General features: G+C 42.8%; 1 protein-coding gene across 3 annotated transcripts in view; it reads left to right on the top strand.

Moving 5' to 3' along the window:
- Positions 1-27,302, top strand: part of CHCHD6 (coiled-coil-helix-coiled-coil-helix domain containing 6) — a 267,161-nt gene that overhangs the window by 88,357 nt on the left and 151,502 nt on the right. For 2 of the 3 annotated variants that reach the window (XM_077325391.1, XM_077325393.1), the window contains exons 5-6: positions 10,562-10,582; positions 24,810-24,893. In XM_077325391.1, the coding sequence (XP_077181506.1) occupies positions 10,562-10,582; positions 24,810-24,893 (105 nt within the window). The remainder of the gene's footprint in view (positions 1-10,561; positions 10,583-24,809; positions 24,894-27,302) is intronic. The other variant, XM_077325392.1, reaches the window with a different exon arrangement.

Genomic DNA, 27,302 nt, shown 5'->3' with positions numbered 1-27,302 from the left:
TGTAATGAGTCCTACATGGGCAAAAGTCTTGTGTCCTAATAAGGGGTAAAGGCCTGAGTGGAAAAACCTGGCTCGATACATCCCCCCAACTCTTTGAAGAAGAAGAGTTGGTTCTTATATGCTGCTTTTCTCTACCCAAAGGAGTCTCAAAGTGGCTTACAATCACCTTCCCTTTCCTCTCCCCACAACAGACACCCTGTGAGGTAGGTGAGGCTGAGAGAGCCCTGATATTAATGCTTGGCCAGACAGCTTTATCAGTGCTGTGGTGAGCCAAGGTCATCCAGCTGGCTGCATGTGGAATCAAACCCAGCATGCCAGATTAGAAGCTGCCACTCATAATCACTACATAAAACTTTGCTTTGTTAGAAGTATCCTGAGTTGAGTCTGCACTTTTCTATTTATCCTGTCCCAACCTGAATAAACCCCTCCCTTCTGCACTGTATTCAATTTCCATTTTGATTTTGGGCGCTTTAACTATTCCCTCTGTAACATGCATGATTGATCTGCAGTTACCCCACCTTTCCCCTACATTATCCAGGAGCGAATATAAGTAGCTATATTTGAGAAACCTGCTTTTGAAAGCCCCCAGTATAAGTATAGATCTGCGTTTTACCAGATTAACTTCCGCCCCAATGCCTGCAACACTGAGATAGAGAAGCAGTCTATCCATAACTGGCTGGGCATCAGTTCAAACACTTCTGGTTCCCGGTTGCAAGACTTCCCTCCCAAGACAGAATTTTGCCCTCCTTTTGAGATCTATTTTAATGTGACTGCATTCCAGAAGCCCTCACTTCTGAGCAGAGATTTGCCTCATTCTCTGTGGGGCTGCTGCTGGTTCCCCTCCCCCCTCTTCAGGAACAGAAAGAAGCAAGCAGCCTCATGCTGCACTTGGCTGGCTCAGCAGTGAAAATACAAGATATGAAGCACACTTTAAGCAGCTTCGTGACCATCATTCCCCTCTCCCCTCTGAGCTTCCCTGATCAAGTGCAAAACCCTTTCTGTTTCAATTCAGGGGTAGGAAGGAGGAAGACATGGGTTCAAACTGATCTGAATTCAGCAGGATCAACAACAGAAAAAACAAAGTGCAAAACCATCCCTCACACAGAATTGGTCCATATGTTACTTTTGCGATAATGTCCATATCCCTAGCGCTCAAGCACACCTTTCCATTTGAAATGTATGACCCAGGGCAGTCATTCAGTTTTACTGTTCTTCTGGTGATCGCGACATACAGATCTTGGGAAAGAATGCAAATTAATCAATGGCCACAATCAGTGGCCCCATCTAATGATGCAGAAGTTCTGTTTCTTGATCAAGACAGAAGGGATGTGAATCATCACAGAAAATCTAACCCTCATGACGAATGGATTTTATAGCCTGGGCCACTGACTTGTTCTATGGGGAACTTGCATTTTCTTTTTTTTTTTGATGGGAAAATAATGGAAAGGACTTCAACCATAGGGACGTTTTCTGGAAAAGAGAATGCTACTGAACTATTATGATATTGTGTGTGTATTTTAAAATAATCCTTTTATAGCCAGCCACTAAAGCTAATAGTCAGCACACTGAAGTATGTGACTAGCATCCATTCATGCAGATGGAATTTATTTGCTCAGCCTGTAAGCCATAACAAAGCCATTGCTGGATTTCTAGAATACAGAATGTTAAGATCTGTGTAGTCACTGATCACTGTGGGAATTCAGTGCTTATCTTAGTTCTTTGTTAACTCCAAAGATAGTAAAGAGAGAGTTTGGAATAGTGTCAAGCTGGTTAGAAAAGTGCTCTGAGAGTTGTCCTTCAGCAGCTGGCCTGTTGAGCTTTTGCTTCCTCTTGATCCACCTGTTCTACCCTCTGAGTTACTTTCATCCCCTTCATAGTAAGCTGCCAGCTGATGCAGTATATTGACTGTATCGTATCTGCATCAAGATCTGGAGTAGCATACTGGCCTGCAATCTCAGAGGTACCTAGTTCAAATCTCACCTCTGCCACAGATTCATAAAAGGCCCTTGTAGTGGGGATTACTAAAATAAATAATGCAAAGCACTTTAAACACAGAAAACACTATATAAATGCCTGCAGTTGTTGACTCTGATATTCCTGGGACCCAGGAACTCGCTGCCTTTTGCAGAAATGTTTGGTAGAGACCTGTTTGCATCTTACAGAGGAAGCATGAATATCAGGAGATCAAAGAGGACGTATTTGATCACTTAAATACAAGCCTTGGCGTACCAGACTTGTTAAAAGAACACCATCACCACTTGCCTGCCAGCTGCGATGATCTGGAAGAAGTGTTTGAGGTGGCCTGGATGAGAAGCTGCTTCTTTAGAAGTGGTTGTTATAGCAAAAATGACTGACATAGCAAAACAGAAAGAAAGAGTGTGCTAATAAATCTTTATTGAAATATATTTGTGAGAGAGGGATATGTTCTGGACTAGCTGAAATCTGTGTAGCTTATTCAAAGCAGCTAAAGGTACATATTTGTTTATTTTGCATAATCTGTTTCTGCTACTTACCAAGAAGGGCAAAAAGCCACAGAGGACATCTAAGCCTTCCCTTCTGGCTCCTGCGAATTACATCCAGCCACCATCTCCCCCTTCTCTGCTCCCCCCTCCTGCCATCCAACCTGTCTCCTGTGTAACTGAAGGTTGGACGGTGCAAAGGGAGAACAAGGTGATGGTGATTTGGGGCTAGGATGAACAGGGCTATTGCAGCGCCATTCTAAGAAAAGTCAATGGCTTTAGAAGGGTTTTACTTTGTTTAGGATAACACTAGCACTTGTTCAGACTGAGAGCAGTTTTCATGCATAAATTAAGTAAGCTACAGTTTAGGGTGTCAGACTACGACCATTTCTGCACTAGCAATATTCCCTACATTTGACTTTTAAAAGTGCTGAACTCTGTGTTCATTTCTGAATCTAAGTTTGCCTTTCCAGCTGCAGATCTGAGTTGCGTGCTCACTGACCCCACTGGTTACAGTGATTTCATTTTTTAAACTGGATTTTAATTTGGGGCTACCCAGTGGAGAACTCCTTGTATTCGGGTTTCCCCCGCTGCCGCCAGTTGGATTCATTTGTGCATGCCCCCTTCCTCATCACCTTATTCTCCCTCCCCCTTCCTCCCCCTTTCTCCATCCTGAAACATTTGACATCTTTTTAAAAATAGTGACAGTCAGTCTTGCTTGTTATGCTACAGCAGCGTTATAACGTGATAACCTAAGTTTTTCATAAAAAAAAAAATCACATCCAGTATATTTGTGGAGGTAGGGGGAGAGGTGATCAGTATGTCTAAGGGAGGGCACAGAATGGTGGAATTAAGAGGTGCGGTGAAAAGAAAGGTGCAAGCTTGCAAAACAAAACATTGGAAAAGGGTAAGGGAACAAAGCATGGTGGGAGGATTCTTCCTTCCAAATCAGATGCAGAAAACATGGCAAATTTTAGCCTGGGAAATGAGGGGAGGAAAGCTGAAATACAGAAAGCCTGGTGTCGACTCACAGCACCCAATGGAAATCCAGAATGAAGCTAAAATAAGGTATGTCTCAAATAGGAGGTCTCTAAATACCTAAAGTTCTGAAATTACATTTTTTAGATAGTGCTATGAGGCTTCTTAAACATGGTATAGTTTAGGACCTGACCTGGGTAGCCCAGGCAAGCCCAATTCCATCAGACCTCAGAAGCTAAGCAAGGTCAGCCCTTGGAAGGGCAACCTCCAAGGAATACCAGGATCATAACATGGGGGCAGGCAATGGCAAAACCACCTCCAAATTTCTCTTGCCATATATGCCATGTATGATAAATAATATAATTTAGTCATCACTCTTAATGACTCTCCTCCCTGCATGTGTTGTGTTGGTATGTTTACACACCTTTATCAAATTGTGTACATATTTTAAATGTTATTTTAATATTTTAAATGTTTTAATATTTAGATGTTCACTGCCTTGGTCGACCCTGCTTGGGTGGAGGGATGTCACAGAAATGTTTGAAAGAAAAATAAATGGGTAATCTGATAGTCTTTATAGGGATCACAGGGTAAATCCTGAGTAGTTTCAGCCAGTTGTTATAAAAGGATTACCATGACTGGTAGAGTAGGGGGCTTTTTGCACGGCTTCAAAATAGCACAATGGTTGCTAATTGAAAACGCTACTAATTTGCCTTAACGCACGACGTCGTAGACAATCTGCAACACTCCTGAAACCGACCAGCAAAAAGCGCTTCGTTGTAACGCTTTCAGGGGAATCCCAAAAAGTGGATTCACCCTCCGGAAAGCGATACACTCCTGCAACCAATCTGCAACCATAGCGATAAAGACCTGTGCGTTAACATTGTTGCGGTTTCTTCAAAGTCCCTCCTCCTGAGCCTGTCCTCCAAACTTCCGGCGATGCGATCACCATTTTTTTTTCCCCGAGCGAGTGGAGATCAACGCACCGGCGAGCCTCCGTTTAGCCAGTGAGGCTTCCCAGGCTGCAGTCCTTCCTCAGAGCTGTTTACAGTCACTAAGCACAAGAAGCCCGCAGAAGCCCGTTTGCTGATGTATTTTCCCTTTATTTTTCACACTGTTTCGGCTGAAAATCGCGCCTGTGAGGGGGGGGAGGGGGGATTTTTTTTCCCACTCGGAGGCAGCGTGGCCACGGTCAAATGACAGCTCAAACAGAGGCTTCCCGGCTTCAGTCCCTCCCCTTCAGTCACTAAGCACACACATTTCACACATTCCATTCAGCCGAAAATCGGCCCGTGAGAGGGGGTGGGATTTTTTTTTTTCCACTCTGAGCCAGCGTGTTAACGATCAAACGATCAAACGACAGCTCAAACAGAGGCTTCCCGGCTTCAGTCCCTCCCCTTCAGTCACTAAGCACACACATTTCACACATTCCATTCAGCCGAAAATCGGCCCGTGAGAGGGGGGGGGGTATTTTTTTTTTTTCACTCTGAGCCAGCGTGTTAACGATCAAACGATCAAACGACAGCTCAAACACCCCAGGCAGCTGGATGGGTCTCTCCGTTGCAACGAATCTACCCAGATTCGTTACAATGGGTCTGTTTTTTTTTTTTTTTTAAACCTTCCTTAAAGGGAAAGGGGCTGTTTGGGAGCATGCTAACGGCTGCCCATTGGCTGCTTGACGGCCAGGGGCAGGACGAGCTTGGCAATAGCGCTTCCTTTCTAGCGATTTCTGCCGAGACCGGAAGCCTGTGGGAAACGCTAAAAAACGCAACTGATTCCACTACAAAGGCAGGTATGCATAACGACGAATTCCACTATTTGAAATGGCGATTTTTCATTCAGTGACCAATTTGCAACAAAGATCCCCGTGCAAAAAGGCCCTAGATTTACCCCACATTTCCATCCTCATGGCCAGAATGGGATGGGTCTGCATATTGCTCTAATTACCATTTCAAGGTATGCTGCAGGCTTGATTCCTGAGGACCCCTTCCCAAGCACATCATGATAAACTGAGGATTGTTTTGATGTTAAAATATGGATCTTCCAACAGACCAGGAGTTGTTTGAATGCATTAAACAAGGATTCTTAATTAAATTTGTATCTGGTAAGGTTAACCATGTTTTGTTCTAACTGTGGTTTGCCATTATGTCCAAATTCAGAAATATCAGTTTGTTCAGTAGGGACACAGTAGCCACCTGGACACAAGACTGTTGATGGAATGGAATTGCCCTCAAATCTGGTTGATCAAACAGCATTCAGCTGTTCCTGGTGTTTTCGCAGGCCAAGTTCATCCTTTGCCTACTTCCCTGTTAGCAGTGTTATTAAAGGTATTAATCTCCCTTAACACTCTTAATCATTCATTTCCCAACAAAGACATTGCACATTCGTCCTCCAAAAGATTCTGCATACCCAGGTTTCAACAGTGTAGGTAGATGATACTAGCAAATAGCCAAAGCACTCCTTTCTGGTCCCTCTTCCCATTCTCCTTCACTATCCAACAGCAAGTGTGATCATTTCTCAAGCATTTAATTTAGACAGAAATGAGGGTGGGGAGTAGTGGCTATAAACCGTATAGACAAAACTGGAATGTGTCTAACCATCAGCTCTCTTGACAACACTGTGAGGGTCAGGATTGATGTAGCCCGTCAATAACAATTGGTCAGCACGCATTTTGCCAGCAGTTGGAAACTGCAGACATGCTCAGGATAACTTCCCTGCATTCTTCTTTAAGGGGAGAAAAGAGGCAAATATCAGATTGACTGGCATTTATGAACACCTGTGGATTTCTATGTATGTCTCGTAGAAAAAAACTGTTGTTAAAATGAACCATGTAAATGCAGCCCTACTTTTGGGCCAGCCCCACTCCTGATGCTGCCCACATAATTCCATGTAGCTTAAGAAAGAAGCATTGGACTTCTAGGTGTTCCGACAGTGGTTTATTGAGTCCCGAGTTATTGCTGTTTCAATGCCAGGCTTGCAACTGGAATGTAAACCTTTTATAAAGGAGCCAACCTGATAAATATCACGGACGTGTGGTTGAACAAGGCAGGTGGCTTTAATGTGTTAGCATTGCTGTGTTCCGTTGGAGCACCATTTCGCCATTCATTTATAAAATCCGCTAGTCTCCAGATTTCAAATATATAAGGTTCCTGAAGTGGAAAAGGGATTCTGTTCGTGGTCTTAACTGTCTGCCTGGATGCCCAGTGGTCTGCTGCCTAAGCTAGTTCCTTCAGAGGCATCTTGCCAAGTGGTCTGTGTGCTAAGTGGGGATTGTTGCTTTCTGGTTCCTGAGAAGGGCAGGACGAGCTCTTGATAAAATGCTTTGCCTTCTGTAAGACATTTGCTCCAATCTGGATGCAGCTTTGGTGGCAGAGCATTTCCTCATTATTCCTGTTGTCTTTTTAAAAAGTACAGGTTTGGTAGATTCCCTTATTGCTAGGTTCCAAATGAGCAGACTGAATTTGAAGCTTGTTCCTGAAAGCATCCATTGAGCATGTTGCTGTTCCCAAAAGGCAAACAATTAAAATGAAATATTGACATTTGTAGGAAAATATGTTCTTCTTTCTATATAGATAATTGGTGCTAGCATTATTGGCTCTTCCAGCTCTGGCATAGTTGGCATGCCTATCTTACTCCAATTATAATGTATCAGGATTATTGAGCAGTTTAGTAGAGATTGATGCCTGAGAATTAAAAATGCCATTCTGATGCAGAAGTGGCACTTTGAAAAGAGAATGCTATTAAACTTCTGTTCTGCTTTGTGACAGGGGCCACTTCATGCTTTAGGGTTTTTTAGGTAAATGTCTTCAGCATACCTTGAAAAAGTCAAGTGTGTCTATGACCAACATATTTGCAGATTTGGGTATGCTACAGGTAAATGTTTCAGGCATCTGCATGTATCTGACGTAACTCTTAAGCTCAGGACTAGGATGCCCATGTGACCATTTATTTATTTATGGAATGTTCTGCCTCTGTCAAGGGTTGACTTCTGGTCAGTATAGAAGTGCCAACATTTATTCCTTATTTGATCCTTTTTCAGAAGATTGTATACAATCGGGAAGTATTTTTAAAACAATTTGGCATTTCTCCAGTGACCTTTTGCAACCAAAGTGAAGTTGTTGTGTTTTTTCGCCTCCTTGACTATAAAGGGGTAAGCCTCCACCAGCATCATTTCCTGTAATGCCTCCCTTGAGAGCGCCTTTGTAAAAGTTTGTTTTGTACTATTTGCTTTAGCACAGGGATGCAGCAGTGTTTGGCCAGAGCTTATTATATGGCTCAAGTATTGGCAGAGTGGAAAGCCCTGCCTGTTTGACCAGTGAATAAAATAGAAAATGCAGTTTTGTCTCTTAGCCAAGCAACTTAAGCTGGAAAACCAACACTTCATCCTCTGAATGTGTTATCAGTCAATGTTAGGTAATGCAGCACGGATATTGTCTGCCAGATGATAAATGTTAATGAAACTTTTCTGTAACATCCATTTCCTTATGTAGGCCCTTTGTCAGTCTCCTTTGGCTGTCTCTAGCAGTTAGATTGTTCTTTTACCCCTAATCTCTTTAATAAGGTTCCTCCAATTTTATTGCCCTTTGATTTTATTCTCTGTAGACAGTGTTGAATCTATAGCTTTAGAAGATGAGGCTGTAGTATCTATGTAATCGCTGTAACCAGAGAAGCATCATGAACTGTTTCAAGTCATGGATTATTGGCGGGTGGCATTAAATTATTGCTCCTTTAAGCAGTTAGCTTTCCATTTTTTTCTGAAGCAATCCCCCGGATGGGCCAGAATAGCTCTAGCAGGGACTGTGATGTGAAAAATAATTATTCGCACAAAGTCGCATACGTGAATAGGTGACACAGATTGAACAAGGTGTCACCTATGTATGGTTTCAAGTGAATGTGGGCAATGGTTTACTGCATTTACTATGCATGGTGCTTACATAGTAGCCTTTTGGTCAACGTTTTCATCGAAATGTGGAGGAAGTTACATCCGCACCAGGTTTCTGATCAGTGCAGGCTTGCCAGGAGGCTATGTTCCCTGCATGGTAGATACTACTTGGAAAACGAATGCCTGAATTCACCTGACATTGGTATTGATGCTGTGCAACAAAGAGAACCCCAAGCCTCCCCTTTCCAGATCACCTCCATCGAATAAATGTGTATTTCACTGCTTGCCTACTGATATATGACTAAAGAGCACAAAGTAGATGTCTAGACTCTAAATACAGACAGAAGAAAAACCTTTGTTCAAGGCAGACGGTTATCATGATCAAATTATTGATTTCCAGAGAACATCTGTGTGCGTGTGCGTGTGCGTGTGTTGTTTGGTGGAGGCTAATAGTGGGCTATCTTCATCCTCTGTGGGGACAGGGGAAACTGGCGCTTTCACATCACCTATATACATTTAGAAGGAGGGCAGGAGGACAGTCGAGCTCTGTGCAGCCAGTTTGGCATAATCCTTCAGCCACCCTGGGTAACTTCTCAGTGCTGTTAAAATGACAGCAGGGGGCCTTTGTGTGCCTTTCTGCTGGCCCCTGCTTTGAACTACGGCCAACAAGAACATTAGTCCCACCTTGCCGGTCCTCCTCCTCGGATAAATAATCGTGATAATAAAGGCCGGTCTTCAGAAGAAGTTACCACATAAAGAATAGGCTGCCCAGCGAGTATAGCCCCAAGAAGTATGGGAGGCTCAGCGGCCCTTGACGACAAGTGAGTGCTCCGGCTTCCCCATAAACACCTCAGTCAGAAGCCAGGATGTTTATGGGCATGAGAGATGTTTATTGTCTTGTACTTACTCTGCTGCTGCTGGGTTATAGCTTAAGTTAAAAATAATAATAAAAAGTATATGCGTGTGTGTGTGTGTGTGTTGCAATTTATTTTGTGAGGAGACTGAACTCTCTGCAGCCTGCGTAGCTTCACTGTGAAGTCCTTAAATAACCAGCTCGCTAAGAGAAGAGGGGGAAGGGGACAGAGAAAACGAGGTACTGGACTGGCCGTATAACAAATGTCTCGCTGGAAACAGGACCGTCCTGTAAATCCAGAGTTCTCTAGCATAGTTCTGTGAGTGAAGCAGTTGAAAGCATGCGTGGTGTTTTATCTTCGGGCCCCAACGCCCTGTCAGAGTCCTCTTCCACTGTGTATGCAACTGACCCAGTAAAGGAAGGTTAGCGTGAGCTGGCTTTGCTCATGTGCAGAGACATTTCTGGGGTCAAAGAGATGCAGTTCCTGGGGAAAAGGGTTTTTAGCATGTCGGTGCTAAGCTTCTCTGTGTGGCTGCAGGCAGTATGATGAGAAAAAGGCTTGGTGGTTGGAGCAGCTCTTGAGAAGAAATGGGCTCGCACCTTCCATAGATGTGAAAAGCAGCAATGTAGAAGGGGAAGAGGAGCAGTTGACGTGACTGAGGACAAGAATCGATAGGTTCAGGCTGCAACCAAGATTATTTAGATGGATGATCAGGAATGCTGCTTAACTGGTGGGGCTAACTGAGCAAATAATTCCAAGCAGCCCTTCTCTCCCCCCCCCCCCCAAGGCAATAGATTCTGTCTGAGGAGATTTCTGAGTCTGTGACATCTTGGAATTGCAAGTGGTTGGGCTGGATACACCTTGAGTAGTTTCTATTGAATGTGTGTTGTTAATCACCTTGATCCCCTCCAGCTGCCTCTGAGGAGGGCACAAGGCTCTTCTCATGAAGGCTGCAAGCATCACACCTTCCGGTGCTTTCCCTTTCAGTATAAGTTGCACGACCCCGTCCTTCATAGGCAGTTGCTGTTATCGTCTTTTATGTTGTAGCACACTGCGGTGCCTCTCATTGCTACATGAATCTGGCAACGATGCACTTGCCTTTCCGTAGAATATATTCCACTAGGGATGCTATGCAACATCCATTGTGAATTCCTCCCCCCCCCCTCCACACACACAGTTATGGTCTTTTCTTTACAGGACAGTAACCAACAGGGGACTTAGCTTCATTGTTAAAAAATGCTTGTCATTTTCAAAGAAGACACCCCCCCCCCCCTTGTGTGTGTCATATTAAGAGCTATATTGTAAAGCAGCGGGCGGCCTCCATAAATCACTGACTTTTTCCCTTCTCTTCCCCTCCTCTTTTCTCTTTCTCCCTGCCTATTGCCAAGCCTGTGGATTTGGAAGCCTGGGTAAGCTCTTTTCATCACCACCCTCTCCCCTTTTAACTGGATCTTGCTTTTTCAGAATATCGTGTTACTACGCAAATACAACTGTTATTGCCGATCACAAATGCTGGGTTTTATTTTTTGTCATTACATTTTAAAAGGTGTTCAGCTAGAAAACGGCATATTATTTCCTCCATAAAGATTTTCTTCCCCTGTTGTTTGCGAGGCTTGAAGCTGCTTTTGTAGAATGGGATGCAGATGTACAGCCAGCCAAACCACTCAGATTTCAGAGGGGTCACTAGACTAGTCTGTTATAGAAAAACAACAACAGATTCTTGTGGCACCTTTGGGGGGAAAAAAAGTGTAGATTTATTGTGGCATAATCTTTAAGGTGCCACAAGATCCTCATTTGCAAACCTCTCAGGTGACCAGTATGAATGGAAGTTGTCTTCACAACCTTTCACTACCTCTTTACTCTGTAGTGAAATTCATACCTTCAGAGTGAAGTGCCCTGCAGGGGAGGGGGGGCATAAGGAGACAAGCAGTTCCTCAGATAAGCAGGGCCAAGGCCACGGATGACCTTAAAGAACCAAAACCTTGTATCTGATCCGGAAGCCAATTGGCAACAAATGCAGCTACCTCATTAGAGGCTGGACATGTGCCCTCCAAGATGATCTTGAGAGAACTCCAGCAGCCACATTTTGTACCAACTGCAATTTCCAGGTCAGAGACGGGAAGGCCCGTGTAGAGCGAGTTACCGAAGTCTAATCTGGAAGTTACCGTTGCATGGATTACTGTGGCCAAATGTTCAGGGGACAACTAGGGTGCTAGTAGCGTAGCTTGGTGAAGATGGTAAAATGCCATTTGGGCTACCTTCATGATCTGAACCTCCATAGATAAGGAGGTATCAAAGGTCACCCCCAAATCCTGCCTGCAGGCACAGCCATAAGCTGTACTCTGTTCAGGCAGGGGTGGTGCGCTTCCTGATCCTGTCCCTTCCTACTCAACCACAGGACCTCCGTTTTGGAGGGGTTGAGTTTAGGTGACTGCCTGAGCCATCCAGACACTGCTTCCAAACATCTGACAACTCGGGAAGGAGGGGGGGGAGTCCAGCCGGCCACCCATCAGGAGATAGAGCTGGGTATCATCAGTGTAGTGATGACAACCCAGCCCAAAGCTCTGGACCTGAGGGCACATATATATATTGAAAAGCATGGGGGAGAGTACTCCCCCCTGTGGCATCCCACAGGAGAACGTAAAGGTGCCAGACAACTCTTTTGTCCAAGAAAGCCAGGAGTTGGTCTGCAGTGGTCCTCTCAGCCACCTTGTCCAGAAACGCCAGATGTGAGACCAGGTGGTAGCTGGTGGAGTTCCATGGATCCAGCAATGTTTTTTCAGGAGAGGGAGAACCACTGCCTCCTTCAGCCCTTTGGGGGGTACTCTCCCGATGTCAAAGAGAGGTTAACAATATCTCTCAAAGGGCCTCCTATCTGTCGGTCGCCCAATTTGAGCAACCACAACGGAGAGGGATCAAGATGGCAAGTGTCCACTTCGGTTAAAGAGAGCCGCCTGAAGCCATCAAACATCACCTCCCACGATGGCAATGGAGCTTCCAGTTCACATTCTGTATCAAATGTAGCAGGAAGGTCCTGGCGGATCAACAAGACTTTATCTGTAAAAAAGCTCGCCAGTGCCTCACAGCTCAATTTATTGTTATTTTGGCACCCTACTTCGAGGGTGGTAAGAAATTGAACTATCCTAAATAATTGCACCAGGCGAGAGCTAGCGGATGTGATTTTGGTGACAAAAAAATTCCCATTTTGCCGTTTATACTGCCATATACACTTTCATAAGCACATGGTAGGATGTTCTTGCTGCCTCATTGCAAGTTTTCCGCCTCACTCACTCTAGCTGTCTCACTTCCCTTTTCCTCTCACAAAGCTCCTGGGAGTACCAAGGAATCTGCTTGAAGCGAGGGTGGAGAGGGTGCCGAGGACTGATCTTGTCAATAGCAGCCATTAGGTGGGACTGCCCTCCTCCACCAAGGCCATCAACGAGTCACCAGAGGGTGTAGGGTCCCGTGGAGCATTCAGGAATCCCCACCTACCTCACATCCCCACCCACCTCATAGCTTCTTACTGTTCTCCCCCCACCAAGAATGAAAACTATTTGGGGCAGAATTTAGTATTCTGTGCTCTGTCTGGTTCTCCTAATTGTGTAGGAAAACTTTATAACATATTGCCTATTATCTGATATTCTTTTGGGTGCCCAAGTTGGCTCCCTCCATTTATCTGTGCCAGGCTTTTCCAACCAGGGTTTTGTGAAACCCTAGGTTTTCTTGACAGCCCTGAGTTTCCCAAATGGGTGGAAGTTAACCTGCCCCCCTCCCAAAATAACCTGGGAGAGTGGGAAGGGGAGGGGCTTAAGGTGGCAATGTACACAGCAATGCTTCCCAACCATATTCTGCAGGATCGCACCACTTCCAGGGTTTCTTAAAGCCTGAAGAATGTTTCAGGGATTTCTGAACAGTAAAAAAAAAAAGTTAAGAAAGGCTGATCTACAATTACTATGTCCAAGGAAGGAAGGAAGGAAGGAAGGAAGGAAGGAAGGAAGGAAGGAAGGAAGGAAGGAAGGAAGGAAGGAAGGAAGGAAGGAAGGAAGGAAGGAAGGAAGGAAGGAAGGAAGGAAGGAAGGAAGGAAGGAAGGAAGGAAGGACTCTGAACATTGGTTAGTACAAGTATCACATTGATGTTACGCAAATACAGTTCTTGGTGATCCCTATTCTAAGTAAAGTTACTGTTTATATAGCTCTGTTTAGGATGATACTGTACATTTCTTGGCACAGTGCTGCAACAATTAAGCAATAGCAAGTTGAGATGGAATGCGAATCTAGGTTCTCCCATCTTTAGTATTCCAGCTACTGTGCCTGCTGATGCCCCAGTCTCTCCAAAACCACTAGCGGGTAGAACTTCAGTTCCCTAAACAGCTTCCTTTCCCTTTTTTACGGGTACTACTCCCATAATGGCTCCCCACTCTTGGTGTCTTCCAACTCCAGGGTAAAAAACCAGAATGTATTTTCAAATGTCATGTGAAGAGTGTCCGTTACTTTATGGGGGCCTTGAAGTCTACATTGCTCCCAATGTTGCTTTTATAGAATGAATTCAATATTGTGCTGGTAACTGAATTCTGGTGTACAAAGGACATACTTGCAGTATTGTGAGACGCTCATTCACTTGCACAACTGGAAACCCAGTTAAAGCAGAGCAGCCAAGTAAAATGTATAGAAAAGGATGATTATTATGGCAAAAACTGAATCAAGGCAAGCGAATTTAAACAGTGTAGCCTAAGCCTGCAGAGAAAAAAGGTAGTTGGTGGGAACTAATGACTGACCATGCAGTGTTTTCAATCCCTTTTGTATTATTTGTGTCTTCTGTGGCAACGGTCAGATGACCAGCATTAATTTGTAAGAGGAAATTATTATAGCAGTATTTATCTTCTAAATTTGAATTATGGTTTGGACCTACCTGCCGTGCTGCTCTGCCATGCAACATCTCACTTCTTGTTCCTAACTTCCAGTTTATTCCTCAGTTTTGGCAGAGAACATCTGTTGTATTTCTGTATATAATTTATACCACCTGTGGAGAGAGCTTTAAAATCACCTCATAGGTAGGTCATGCTCTCAGCTTGTCCCTTCAATTCCGCTTCTTCTACACAATTTCAGCTTGTGGTATTTTGTGAACTGCAAGGCCCAAACATGTCACCTAGATGTTATTAATCACAGTTTGGCTTTGGATGTGCATCTTGTGCATGAACTCACTGTTTGAATTGGGGTTATAAAGCAAGGAAATGTGTTTTATGTTAAACCTGGCTATCATCTAACACGAACTCCTGGTTAACAGGCAAAGAAAGACATAAAAAGACCTGCAACATTACATCTGTATTGGATCAAGAAAGAAATTCATAGAAGACTAGTTGATGGGAACAATTTCTGATTCTGGGACTTTAAACATACCTCTTCTAAAAACATGGGACGTCCACAGGAACCAATATGCTTCATGTGTCATTGGGGTGAACCCTGCTTCTTTCCAGCTTTGCATCACAAATGTCATATACATCTATTTTTAATTCTGCATTCATTTTTTTCCCTTCAGCTTCAATCCATTCCCTTTTTTCTGGCCGGATGCCCACCTTTTTAATAAATCCTTTCAAGAACCATTTGGATTTTTATACATTTAAAAGAACATGGGCAGTTTAAAAACCATTACTCAAATAAGTTTTTTATAGCCAAAGAATTACTCTGCAGTTATGATATTATAGTCTCTATTACAATCTGCATAGCAGAACTGGTTTTCCCAACATCCACCTTGGGAAGAACATTTCTTGTCTGGTAACAATCTGGAGAGTACACTCTCAGAACATGGTGGTTTGTATTTGGAAATAGGGTTGTACTCTGTCGGTGGTAGAAAGTGCCATCAAGTCACTACTGGCTTACAGCGACCTTGAAGGTCTTCAAGGCAAGAGGTGGCTTGCCATTGCCTGTCTCTGTATCATGACTCTGGTATTCCTTGGAGGTCTCCCATCCAAACACTAGCCAGGGCTAACCCTGATTAGCTTCCAAGCTGTGACAAAATTGGGCTATCCCGGTAATCTTTTTTCCAAGTCTTGCTTTACTTTGATTCTGCTGGCTTGAAACTTGAACAGTTTTGTGGGGCTGAAAAAATACATGTGATTTGTGCTTCATTTCCAATTTCAGAAATGGAAATCTGCATCTGGTTGTAAAGGAGGTGAGTGATTCCCTACTTTGGATGTTAAAGAGACAACAGTAATAACTCATATTTCTTCTTATCAGTTGCTGTGTGAAGACTACCGTCTTCCATTGACATTGCAACTATGTGCGGAATTTCACTTATTGGCTGCTTAGAGTTGATTTAGTTCAGATGTAAGAACATGAAAGGTTTTAGAGGTAAGAAGGAACAGCATTAATTGAGGCCCAAAGCAGCCATTTCAGGAAAGATGTTATGTTCAACATGGTTTGCAGCAGTTATCAAATGGGCTGCCACATTCTGTAGTAATTGAAACCTCCAAGTTGTCTTTAAGGCAGTGTTTATGGCAGCTCAACGTACAGTATGTAATAGGAGTCCAGTCTTGAGGTTTCATTAGCAGTGGTTGAGTTAGAAGAGTCCAGGAGGCAGATGATATACAAGCAAGAAGTTATTGAAATAACCTAATTCTAGCAATAGGACCAATGTGCTTTTCCAGTAATAAGGCTGAATGCAAGAGCACCACTGAGTATAATCTGGCAAAAGAAAACTTTTCCAGTTTGTGTGAAGCTTATCCTCTACCTGTACACCACTTTCCCACTTAGTATCACCTTCATGGTATATAATATATAACGAATATATTTGTACTTTTAAAAGGTTCTGACTTTCCTTATTTATGGTTGAGGAACACTCAAGCAAGTACACATGTAGCTTATTAATTTTCATTTGTGGTGTGGTCATTTAGAGAATTTGTCTGCTATATCATTAGTATCTTAAAGGTATAACAACAGAATTTAGAGGCAATAGTGGAAACAAACTACCTGGCTTCCTTGAATTTGCTTCATGGACAACCTTTGTTCTTTGGTTAGGCTAAGATGCTACTGCTGAGGATGTAGAATGCAAAAGAAAGAAACTGCTGAGTTAAAAGAAAATATATAAGTGCTTTTTATTTGGAAAAGTAGTTAAAATTATAATGAAAAAGTGAAAGATATTTCTCAGATGTCTTTCTGTAGTTCTTTACAACAGATTTAAAATATTTTAAATTCCTCCTACTTCCCAGTAGAAATTATTACACGCGGTTAGAAGGTTTTCAAGGAATTCAAAATTTTTCTAGTAATTGTTAGAGGTGACAAATAATTTAAAAATATATAGGACGCACTTGATAAAAATTTGTCAATCAAAATTTGAGGACAGCCCACATTAATCCTTACAGTTCACATTATATTGTACATCTTTTGCCAATATTCTGTTTTCAAAAGCTCATATTTTGCATCTTAGTGAAAGATTTTAAAAACCCACACAAAGTTCACTTGTTACTCACTCAACACTTAATCTGTTGTGTTCATTGATGGATAGATTACACATGACACTAAAAATTCTTTCCACACTCACATTTGACACAGGAATTAAAACAGATCATGGAACCATTTTTAACAAGTGGATCCTTTGCTAGAAGAAAAAGAAATATCAGTGAACTTACTTCTGAATAGACCTGTTTAGGCTTATTCCCTGAATGTCAAAAATGTGGAACAACTACATTTGAGCCCAGTAGCATCTTAGAGACCAGTAAAATTTGCAGGGATATAAGCTTTTGAGACTCAGTGCTCTCTTTGTTAGATATCAGTCAGAATCTCTTGTATCTGATGAAGAGAGCATCAAGTCTTAAAAGCCTCACAAATCTTACTGGTCTCTAAGGTGCTCCAGGACTTGCATGTAGATGTTTTATTGCAGATCAACATGGTTATCCTTTGAAACCATCTAAGATGTAATATCTCATTGAAGGCAAAGTTGGCACTCAGCCCTGAGATATACAACCATATGGGTGGGTATGAATAATGTTGCTTCTTACATAGTTTCTTGAGTATATCTTGCCTTGGAGTGTTGCCTGATTAGGAATTTATTGTACATGCAAAGATCATAGTATGGGTTGTTCACATTCACAATTTATTTAATTAATTTCTATACCCCCCTTCCCTGAAAGTGAGCTCTGGAAGTAATAAAACAATAATAAAAACAGAGTTAAAGCCAGTACCCCTCCCTCGCCATCTTAAATACCCTCCACTGGGCTAACTGGACTAGTATGATCTAAAGCAGTGGTCCCCAACCTTTTTATCACCGGGGACTGGTCAACGCTTGACAATTTTACTGAGGCCCGGGGAGGAGGGTAGTCTTTTGCCGAGGGACGTTGCCGCTGCCTGAGCCCCTGCTCTGCTTTCCTGCTGGTACCCCTGACTTCCCGCCGTCCACTGAGGGATGCTGCCAGCAGCAGCTACGCAGTGCCATGCCGAGGGGGAGCCCCAGCCATGGCGGCCACTGCAGAGCACCAAAGGTGAGCCGGTGGCAGAGTGGCAGGGCAGCCCCCGAGGCAGCAGCCGGGGAGGAGGACGAGGAGGAGCCGCGGCCTGGTACCAACTGATCAACGGACCGGTCCTGGTCCCCGGGCCGGGGGTTGAGGACCACTGAACTAAAGGAAGGGGAGCCAAGGAGGAGGAGGAGGGAGGTCCCTCCCTTCAGACAGCCGTAGCCTCCAACATAAGCCTGGTGGAAAAGTGCTGTTTTGCAGGCCCTGCGGAACTTTTATAGCTCTGTCAGGACCTGGATTTGGTCTGGCAATCCATTCCACCAGCTGTAAAATTTTGGAACAAATCATCAAACAGTCCTTTAGCAGCTGGAACAGATAGCTGTGATTTCAAAGACTCAGCACGGGTTTTGCAAAAACAAGTCATGTCAGACCAACCTTTTCTCCTTTTTCGAGAAACTGACTACCTTGCTGGATCAGGGGAATGCCATGGACATAGTTTATCTGGATAAGGTTTGATAAGGTTCCACATTATATTCTTGTTGACAAGTTGGTAAAATGTGGTATGGATCCTAATTCTGTCAGGTGGATTGACAATTGGTTGAAAGATTGTACCTAAAGGGTACTTGCAAATGGTTCAGCATCCTCTTGGAGAAGAGTGACAAGTGGAGTGCTCCAGGGATCTGCCCTGGGGTCTGGGTTGTTCAACACACACACACATATATATAATGATTTGGATGAGGGATTAGAGGGGATACTTGTTAAACTTGCAGATGATACTAAAGAAGGAGGGGTAGTAAACAGAACAGAAGACCAAATCAGAATAAAGGATGATCTTGATAGGCTCAAGAAGTGGGATAAAATTCAATAAAATGAAATTAAATAGGGACAAATGTAACGTTCTGCCTTTAGGTAGGAAAAACCTAAAAAGGCAGGCGTGAGAATGAGGAGGAGGACATGCTACCTTCTTGGTGTGCAGGAGCAGCTGCACCCTGCCTGATTCAAGAGAGACTGATCGTTGACCAGCTATGTCAAGCCAGCTGCCTCTTGCAATCCTAGGCCTAGTCTGTACACATAGGATAATGCAATGTGCTTTGGCAGCTGGATTTTCCTGTGAGGAGCAGGAAAATCTACTTCTAAAGTGCATTGAAATTGCATTATCTATTGTGTGAAGACTAGGCCCTAGTAGCAGCAGCAGCAACAGCTTCCATCCCTTATTGTTTCTGTCCTTGAAGATGGGGTTAGGGAGTGCAGCACAGGCCAGTGGGAAGGGCAGCCTGCTGAGTAGTGGACCAGCAGCATTGGAGGTGCAGCAGGATGGGAGAAAGCCAGGGTGGCTAAGCCAGTTCCAGCCTGGGCAGGAGCTTCCCTTTCTTGTTGGAATGGCGGCTAAGGCCTGGAGCTGGAGATAGTTGGTATTTTCTATATTTATTTTCTAGGTGGAAAGCTTGCATGCCACCAGTGGTGGTGCTGGTGATGACTTACGCTGTTGTTGTTGTTCCCTGCTGTCATTGGGGTCAAAGTAGATATAACTAAACATTAGCAGTGCGTGATCTCATGCCATGGGACTCAGCAAGAAGCATTTTATTTTCCCCAGGCGAATACGGACAGAAGATGTTAAGGGCGAAGTGAGGAGTGGTAGTTACCACCAGGCTAGGAATTTAGAATTGAAATACTAGTAGAGTACAGCCTCAGCCAAATGCAGTTTCTAGTTCTCTGCAATCTTGAGTTCCAGAATGCATCATATTCATATATCAACAGTTCATCCCTGTTAATGGACATGTGACCAAGAGCTGCAGCTAATTAGGGTTAAGATTTAATATCCCACATTTTCTGCCTGGCTTATCCATTTTTCCTACTATGAAAAGCATTTTACATAGAAAGTATCTCCGCATCTTTGCTTTCTGTGGTCTTCAATACTCTATGAAATTGTCATTTCTATAACAGCCAGCTTGTTTTGGGATATCATTATGAGCCTCTGGCTTCAGGTAGAGAATAAGTGGCCGGGTGGGGCAGTTCTTAATAAACATCCTGAATTCCTGCTAACGGTCCCTGGTTGCCTAACCCAGTTTTGTAGTGTTTGATATGTTGAATATTTGAAGTGACAACTTTTCTGGATGTACAGTACAAATTTTAAGCAAAACAACAACATGTATTAAAGTATTCAGTAATAGCAGCTGGAGGTGTAGTTGAAAACTAAAACCATCTTTTTGAGCAGCACTGTCTCAGCATGGAATGTTTTGCCACTCGGTTTCCTTGCCTCCGTCACCCTCCCTGGAGGATTATTTTTAAATGAACAAGTTATTGAAAACAGGTCTTGAGACAGGTCCTTGCCTTCTGCCTCTTAATTTACAGAGTTAGTTGCACTACTGGGTTGGGAGGAGGGCTGATGAAGGGTTATGGGTTGGCATAGCTGTCTGGTAATACTCCTGCCGTTAGAGGTTAATTCTTAGTGTTAGGTTCCCCCCACCTTTAAATAATTTTTATTTAAAATTTTAAAGCATAACATTAAAACACTACACAAAACTAATAAGAACGGAAAACAGACAGTAACAAAAAGAGATTATTGTAAAATGAACAAGTTATCGAAAACAGGTCTTGAGACGAGTACACCTTCTTCTTGCCTGCTGCCTCTTCATTTACAGAGATAGTTTTACTACTGGATTGTGGGGAGGACTGATGAAGGGTTATGGGTTGGCATAGCTGTCTGGTAGTACTCCTGCTGTTGCAGGTTAATTTGGGGTTTTTTCTTATTCTTAATGTATGTATGGTAATAGCCTCTTGCTGCTTTCTTAAATAGAGGAAAGCTGTGATTATGATGTTAAAAGGTTGGTAATGTTTGTGTTTCATAGCAGTTCCCTCTCAAACCATGGGAATACAATGTGGCGTTCTTTATCCCCTCCCCTAAAATTGAAGGCAGAGAGAAGTTCCAGTGGCATGGTCACTTCGGTTGGTTCCAACTGAATGAAGAACATTGGACATTTAGCATGTGTCCAGTAGCACTTTAAATATTGATAGCCTTTTGTTCTAGCATAAACTAGAATATGTCCCCCCGGAGGGTGCTTTGTTCAGCAACGACAAATCACCTGGTAGTCCCCAACTCTAAAGAAGTCTGACTGGCTTCAACCAGGGCCAGGGCTTTTTCACCCCTGGCTCCTGACTGGTGGAATGGGCTCCCCGAGAACATCAGGCCCTAATGGAACTAGCATAGTTCCGTATGATTGAGGTCAGTTCAGATGAGCAAGAATATGAACATCAAGGGCCTCCTTGCTGCAATCCAGATGGCTCTTCTTGCTTCCTGCCTAATGAGAAGTATTGGGATATCACCAATTGTTGGATGATTTTTAACTGTAATCTTGATGTATTTATTAAATGTTGTAAACTGCCCCGAGATGGCAGTTCCAAAGGGCGATTTATAAAAGTGAGAATGAATGAATGCATACATACGTACATATACTTTTGTGAGTCAGAGCTTCACAAATATACAAGAAGAGATAGAGGTAAAGAGGCAGCACAGCAAATCTATAACCCCACACCCAATACCTAGAGAGGGAGAGACAGACCTGGTGTTCCAATCAACTCTGTGTCACACACCATTCCAGTCAAACACTCTGTCACACAGTGGCCCAAACCGAGATCCCATCAGGAAGTCTGTTAATGGGGCCAGGATCTGGGATTGGGAGACACTATTCTGTGGTGGTTCTGAGCTAATTTGGAGGGGGGTTTCAGAAGGTGATGCTGGGGCAGCAGCTCCCAGCTTGTTTTATGAACCATCCTCCTAATGTTTTATGAACCATCTGACCATATCAGTAGTTTTTGGAGGCCCTGCTTTGTGTATCCCTGCCTTTTGAGATTAGGTGGGTGGCAACCCAGGAGAAGACCTTCTCAGTTATGGCACTAGAGCTCTGGAACTCTCTCTCTCCAGAGTGATTCATCCGTCATCTTCTGTTGCTGTCTTCTGCCTGCAACTTTTTTGTTTTGTTTGGCATTCCGTCAATAATCCCCCATTGTTTTTATGTTTTGTATATGTATTTTAATTGTCTTTTAACTCTTCTGTTTTAACCACTGTTATTAATTACTGTATGTTTTAACAAAGACTGTTTCATGTATCGTTGACTAGTTTTAATGTAAACCGCCCTGAGCCTTCGGAGAGGGCGGTATATAAATCTAAATAAACAAATAAATAAACAAATAAATAACGATTTATGCTTTTGTTATGTTTTATATGGTAATTTTATCATGCATGCTTCAAATCTGGCAGTCCTTGTGAGGGCAGAAAGACGGGATGTAAATTTTGTAAATAAATAAATTGCCCCCTCTCCTCAGCTAGGCAGAGATCTGTTCTCCAAGCTATTGTGAATACAAGAGAGCTAACAAGGGACCATTCCATAAACCCCCCCCCCTTGCAAAAACATCAGCTGATCCTTCTGAATCATTAATCTAATGAAGGAATGATTAGCCAGCAGCTCCAGCAGTAGGTTGCTTAGTGGTGGAATCAGAAGTACCAAGCTGCAGTTTTCACTCTCTGTTGTACTAAACTGCTTCTTTCCTTTTTATGCTCCAATATAAATAAGAAGCTGGCCAAATTATATTCTTTAAAACTATGATCTGTAATTTTTACTTTTTCATTGGCTGCTGGTAGTATTCTTGATGATGATCTCACATGGTGTGAATGCAGTGAGACTTTGGTGCTAGTAGGAATCTAATATGAACTTGTGAACTTTCCTTTTCTCATCATGGCCATTGTCTAACTGGTGGAATGGTAAGTGGATGCAATGCCACTGTCTGTCTTTCATCAGAAAAGGAGGAGGAAACATTTGGCCCCTTGAATTATCAGATGTTATTTTTCTTGTTGATTATGGCAGCTGTCCATAAAATGATAAATCTGAGCTCACAGGGAACACTTCTGCTCAGGCTGTTTAAACATACTCATTCCTGGAGAGTGGGAGGGATGCTGGTTCCCTTGACAAGTTACATCTTCCACAGCCTCCTCCCTTATTGGCATAGCAATTTGTGAAGCAGAGTTCCCTTGTGCTACCGCAGCAATGTCACATGGGTTTTGGATTCTTATAGGTGCCTTCAAGTTCCCTCAAGACCTCAAATAAATGACTCTAGAATTTAGAAAGTCAAGCCAGCACCTTGCTTCTGATTTTCCAGGTTTTTTCCAGGTAAAGGTCTTGGGATAAGCAAAGAGGGATCCCAGAAGGTTTGCCAGCTGCACAAATTCTTATTTGGAAGGACCCCCCAAAATTATTGGTTCTCATTAATGGTTTCAGAACCCACTAATGACTTTAGATTATTGTAGCTAAGTAAGCATGGACCTGGTTAGTACCTAGATGGAAGAGATCAGGGAGTCCAATTGAACTTATTTTGAGCTTTCTAAAGGAAGAACATGGCTACCTCATGAGAAGGACGGACTCCCTGGAGAAGAGCCTAATGTTGGGAGCGATTGAGAGAAAAAGAAGAAGGGGACGACAGAGAATGAGGTGGCTGGAGGGAGTCACTGAAGCAGTAGGTGCAAACTTAAATGGACTTCGGGGAATGGTAGAGGACAGAAAGGCCTGGAGGATCATTGTCCATGGGGTCGCGATGGGTCGGACACAACTTCGTATCTAACAACAACTGCAACAAAGGAAGAACAAGATGCAAATACGGAAAAATACAAGTATTGAGATTTGTTCACTACACAATAAGTAATAAGCCAATGTAATTCTTAATGTGGCCCCACCTGTTCATACTTAAACCCAGAGTTTTGAGCCATGAACATACAAAGTGTAGCTGTAGTTGTTGGTACTGGACTAGGATCTTGGAGACTGTTTTGAATTTCTACTCTGCCATGGAAGCTCGCTGGGTGATATTGGGTTAGTCTCACACCTTCAGCTTAACTAACCTGACAAGGTTCTTGTAAGAATAAAATGGAGGGGAGCAGAATGTTGTAAGCTGCTTTGCGGCCCCACTGGGAAGAAGGGCAGCATATGAATGAAATAAACAAATGATAAAATATCTGACAAGGTTGTTGTGAAGATACAGTGGAGAAGAAGAGAATGACGTAAACTGCTTTGGGGAGAAAGATGGAGTGTAAATGAATACAACTGGGGTGGATGGCAGATAAAAGAAAGCTTGATAGAACAGGAAAATGGAGAGGATATGAGGGCTGCCAGAAAGAAAGAGTTTGGGGAACGGAATACGGGGGAAACAAAGTCTCTTGTATTTTCTAATATTACATGAAGGGAATTGGACTTTGGATTTGGCATCAATTAATAGTAATATTTAAAAGATTATTAAATGTGCCCCTTTTGCTTTTAAGCAACTGTTAGCTCATATTGCATATTTTTGTCATTGTGTTGTGAAATTCCCGATGATGTTTCGATTTTATGCAAGGGGTATGGAGACCACATGTAGAATCTAACTTCCAAACAGATGCTGCCATGCTGCAGTTGTACCACTTGATAAAAGAAAATGGCATGCATCTCAGCCTTGGTTTTTAGGGCTCAACCTCAGGGGAACAAACTGTGAAAAAGAGAGGTCAACTAGGATAAAACCAGAAGCATTTGGATGGGGGCGCTGTCTGTCCCATGCAGTTGTAATATGGTCCCCAGTCCTGTCCTGGATATCCGAGGCTAGCTTGATCTGGTCAGATCTTGGAAGCTGATCAGGCTCATCCTTGATCAGTATTTGGAAGGCAGTCCACCAAGGAATGTCAGTGTTGTGACGTGGGGGCAGGCAATAGCAAACCACCTCTGAACATCTCTTGCCTTGAAAACTCTACAGGGATGCTATAAATTGGAAGCAACTTGATGGCCAAAAATAACAAAGAAAAGTATGGACCCCTCACCTAAGGAGAATTCCCTCATTCTGCCACATCCATCCATTCTGCTTGGTAAAGTATGACTGAGAGAGCGGAGAGGTGTGAGCAGCAGCCGGAGTCAGAACATTTCAGGTTGTTTACGTTGCCAGATTTTTGAAAGGCAGAAAATGTTTCACTGAGCCAGCCGTTTCACTGAACTCCAGGCGCAATCTGAAATTAAATACTATATCACTCTGATGTGTAGCTCATGTGGAAAAGAGCTCTTACTGTTTCCTTGCCATTGTCTGGTGTAGCGTGGTTTACTCAGATCGCTTTCCACCTTCCTTTCATTTCCCTTTTTGCCTCTTTACGGGTTTAACCCCCCTATTTTGTATCTCCTCACAGTCCCAGGAACTCCAGCGGAAGGAAGAAGAGGTGAAACAGAGGGGTGCCTTCTATAAGGAGCAGTTGGCCCGCATTGAGCAGAAGGTGAGGCTGCGTTGTCTCTTATTTGTGGCGGCTGAATACTAACTGGATCAGACGGCGATCCGAGTGGATCAGCCGAGAAGAGAAATGAGAACCATTGTGCTGAAGCCTGGAACTGTCAGCCTGTATTATGTGTCCCGAGAGCCCTCCTCCCATCGCAGACTGTTAAGGCTGCTTCACAATCTGAACCTTTTAAGCAGCTCACATTTAAAAGATAATTGGTTTTTAACTGGATGATTAAAAAAAAAAAAGATACCAGTTTACAATTCACAATCTTATTGGCCCCTCCACCCTCACTGTGGAGTTTAGTTGAAAGCAGTTACCTTTTAAAAATTCTCTTTGTTAAAAACAATCTGTGGCTTGGGGGAAGAAACCTGTTGAAGTAATCTCAGATCATTCTATACATATGAATTGAAGTTGTTATTATTAATTTATCTCTGGGGATCAAAGTGTATTGCTCCAAACTACTGTCTGCTCCTATGCTAGGTAAACCTTTGAAATGAACAAGATATAAAGGGATAACCATCAAGCATCTTTTCAGCCTGAAATGACCTTTGGAAATCCATTTAGGGGATTGAATCTCTTCCTCACATGTGCGGTTTGTTTTCCTGTTTAATTGTTTACCATGGTGAGTTTTAAAAAAACTGATGGGATAATGAACTGGAACAACCTTGCTGCTTCTTCAAAGCCAGAGGGTTCTTTTTACTTCCTGGCTATTAGCAGTAACTTTTGTCTTAAAAAAAATAATGCGTGAAATATTCCACAAACCTAAAGCAATCAGACCTCTTGACAAAGTTTATGTAGTTGACTCTACATATGTCTGAAAGGAAAAGGGATCAGCCCACTGGCTGTCAATCTTTTTGATGAGGTGCTGCAAGCCAGATTTGAAGTATGAAATACTGCCACTCTAATATATACTAAGAACATAATCTGCCCACCTCTTCTGCCTTTTAGTGGCTTTGACTAACCAAGGAGTAGATGGCAGCACAGCATGGGAAAGGGAGGAAGGGGTGCCATAAACTTTTATCTGTGGCACCTGTCATAGGTTGACTATCCATGGCATAAAGTGAGATGGTTCCCCAGGTGACAGAAGAACTTGTGGATTGGTTTTGGTGACCATAACATAGGAGGAAGGTAAGAGCAAAAACTCAAAACTATGGCTTCAACAAAAATGGCAAATCTGGTTGTGCCTCTTCCTCCAAACTAATGTGCCGTAGGTACTTGTTCACTTGATATTGCTGCTAATGGCAAATCATGCTCATGAGCTGGTTCACTATGCGCACTTAGCTACTTTTATTTCATGTAATCAATTAAAAAACCATTAAAACTCCCACCCAATGTTAGTTGTGCTTAAATTCGATTTATGTTTAATGGGGACTGTGCAATGAAATCTCAAGCAATCTACCAGCCATTCTGTAATTATTTCAGTTGTCCATATGTTCGCAGGCAAAGGGAACTTTCTATATATTAATTTATTTATTGCAATTTCTTGGTTTCATGCTGTGCCTCTTTATCTCTCAGTCCCTTGAGTTTTGTAAAGTAGAAATGACTAGAAATATTTGTCTGTTTATCAGACTCTCTTTTATGGGTTGCAGAGAAATAGTGTTCCTTACTGCTCTGCATGTCTCAGAATCTTCATTTGTTTGTTTTTAATATATTTTCACCCTTTCCCAGTTGTATTCTTTGACTTCCTTTGCCATTCTAAACACCCAGTCCTTTAACAAATTCAGGCAAATCCACTAAACTCATTTAGACTTCCTTCTGAGTAAACATAAATGGGGTTGGGTTGTAAATAGGGTTGCAATATTAGCTAATGGATGGATTGTTTGGAAGAGCTTTAAGATGGTGGTAAAACCCTTCAGCTCTGTTGTGTGTCAATTTTTTCTCTCCCTCTTCCTTCAGTCTTGTGCACTATAGTAAGTCAATATTAAGGGCAGGTTTTGTTTCCTCACTTTATAGCACTAGGTAGCGTTCTGACCCTTAAACACCAGCATTTTGCTGGAAATAAAATAAAAGAATGTTTCCTACTGTTATAGAATGAGCCTGAATTACAGCTGGAGATGGAAGGGGCTGGGAGAGAAGAGAAATGTACTTGAAACAGTGTAATAAAGCTTAATTGTATTCGTTTTGAAAAAGATTTTCGATCTTCTCCATGGATAATTTTATTCCTATAATGGTTGGAAAGATGGGAAATGCAGCGCTGAACAATCTTTTATATTAGCTGTTGCTTTTATATAATTCCGCTTTCATTTGTTGAATACACACAGACCTTGACATTTTTCCCCTTCTGTTTTGGCCTTTGTAGTTACTGCTTTAGAATTTTTAATCCATTTGGAAAAAAAAATGAGGTTCAGTGGGAGATAAGTCGAGGGGTAAACTTCTGAGCAGCTGTTGTTTGGTTAGATTGTTATG

Source organism: Paroedura picta, chromosome 3 (assembly GCF_049243985.1).
Source record: "Paroedura picta isolate Pp20150507F chromosome 3, Ppicta_v3.0, whole genome shotgun sequence".
In the NCBI taxonomy this organism is placed as follows: Eukaryota; Metazoa; Chordata; class Lepidosauria; order Squamata; family Gekkonidae; genus Paroedura; species Paroedura picta.
This window is presented reverse-complemented; position numbering and strand designations above follow the sequence as displayed.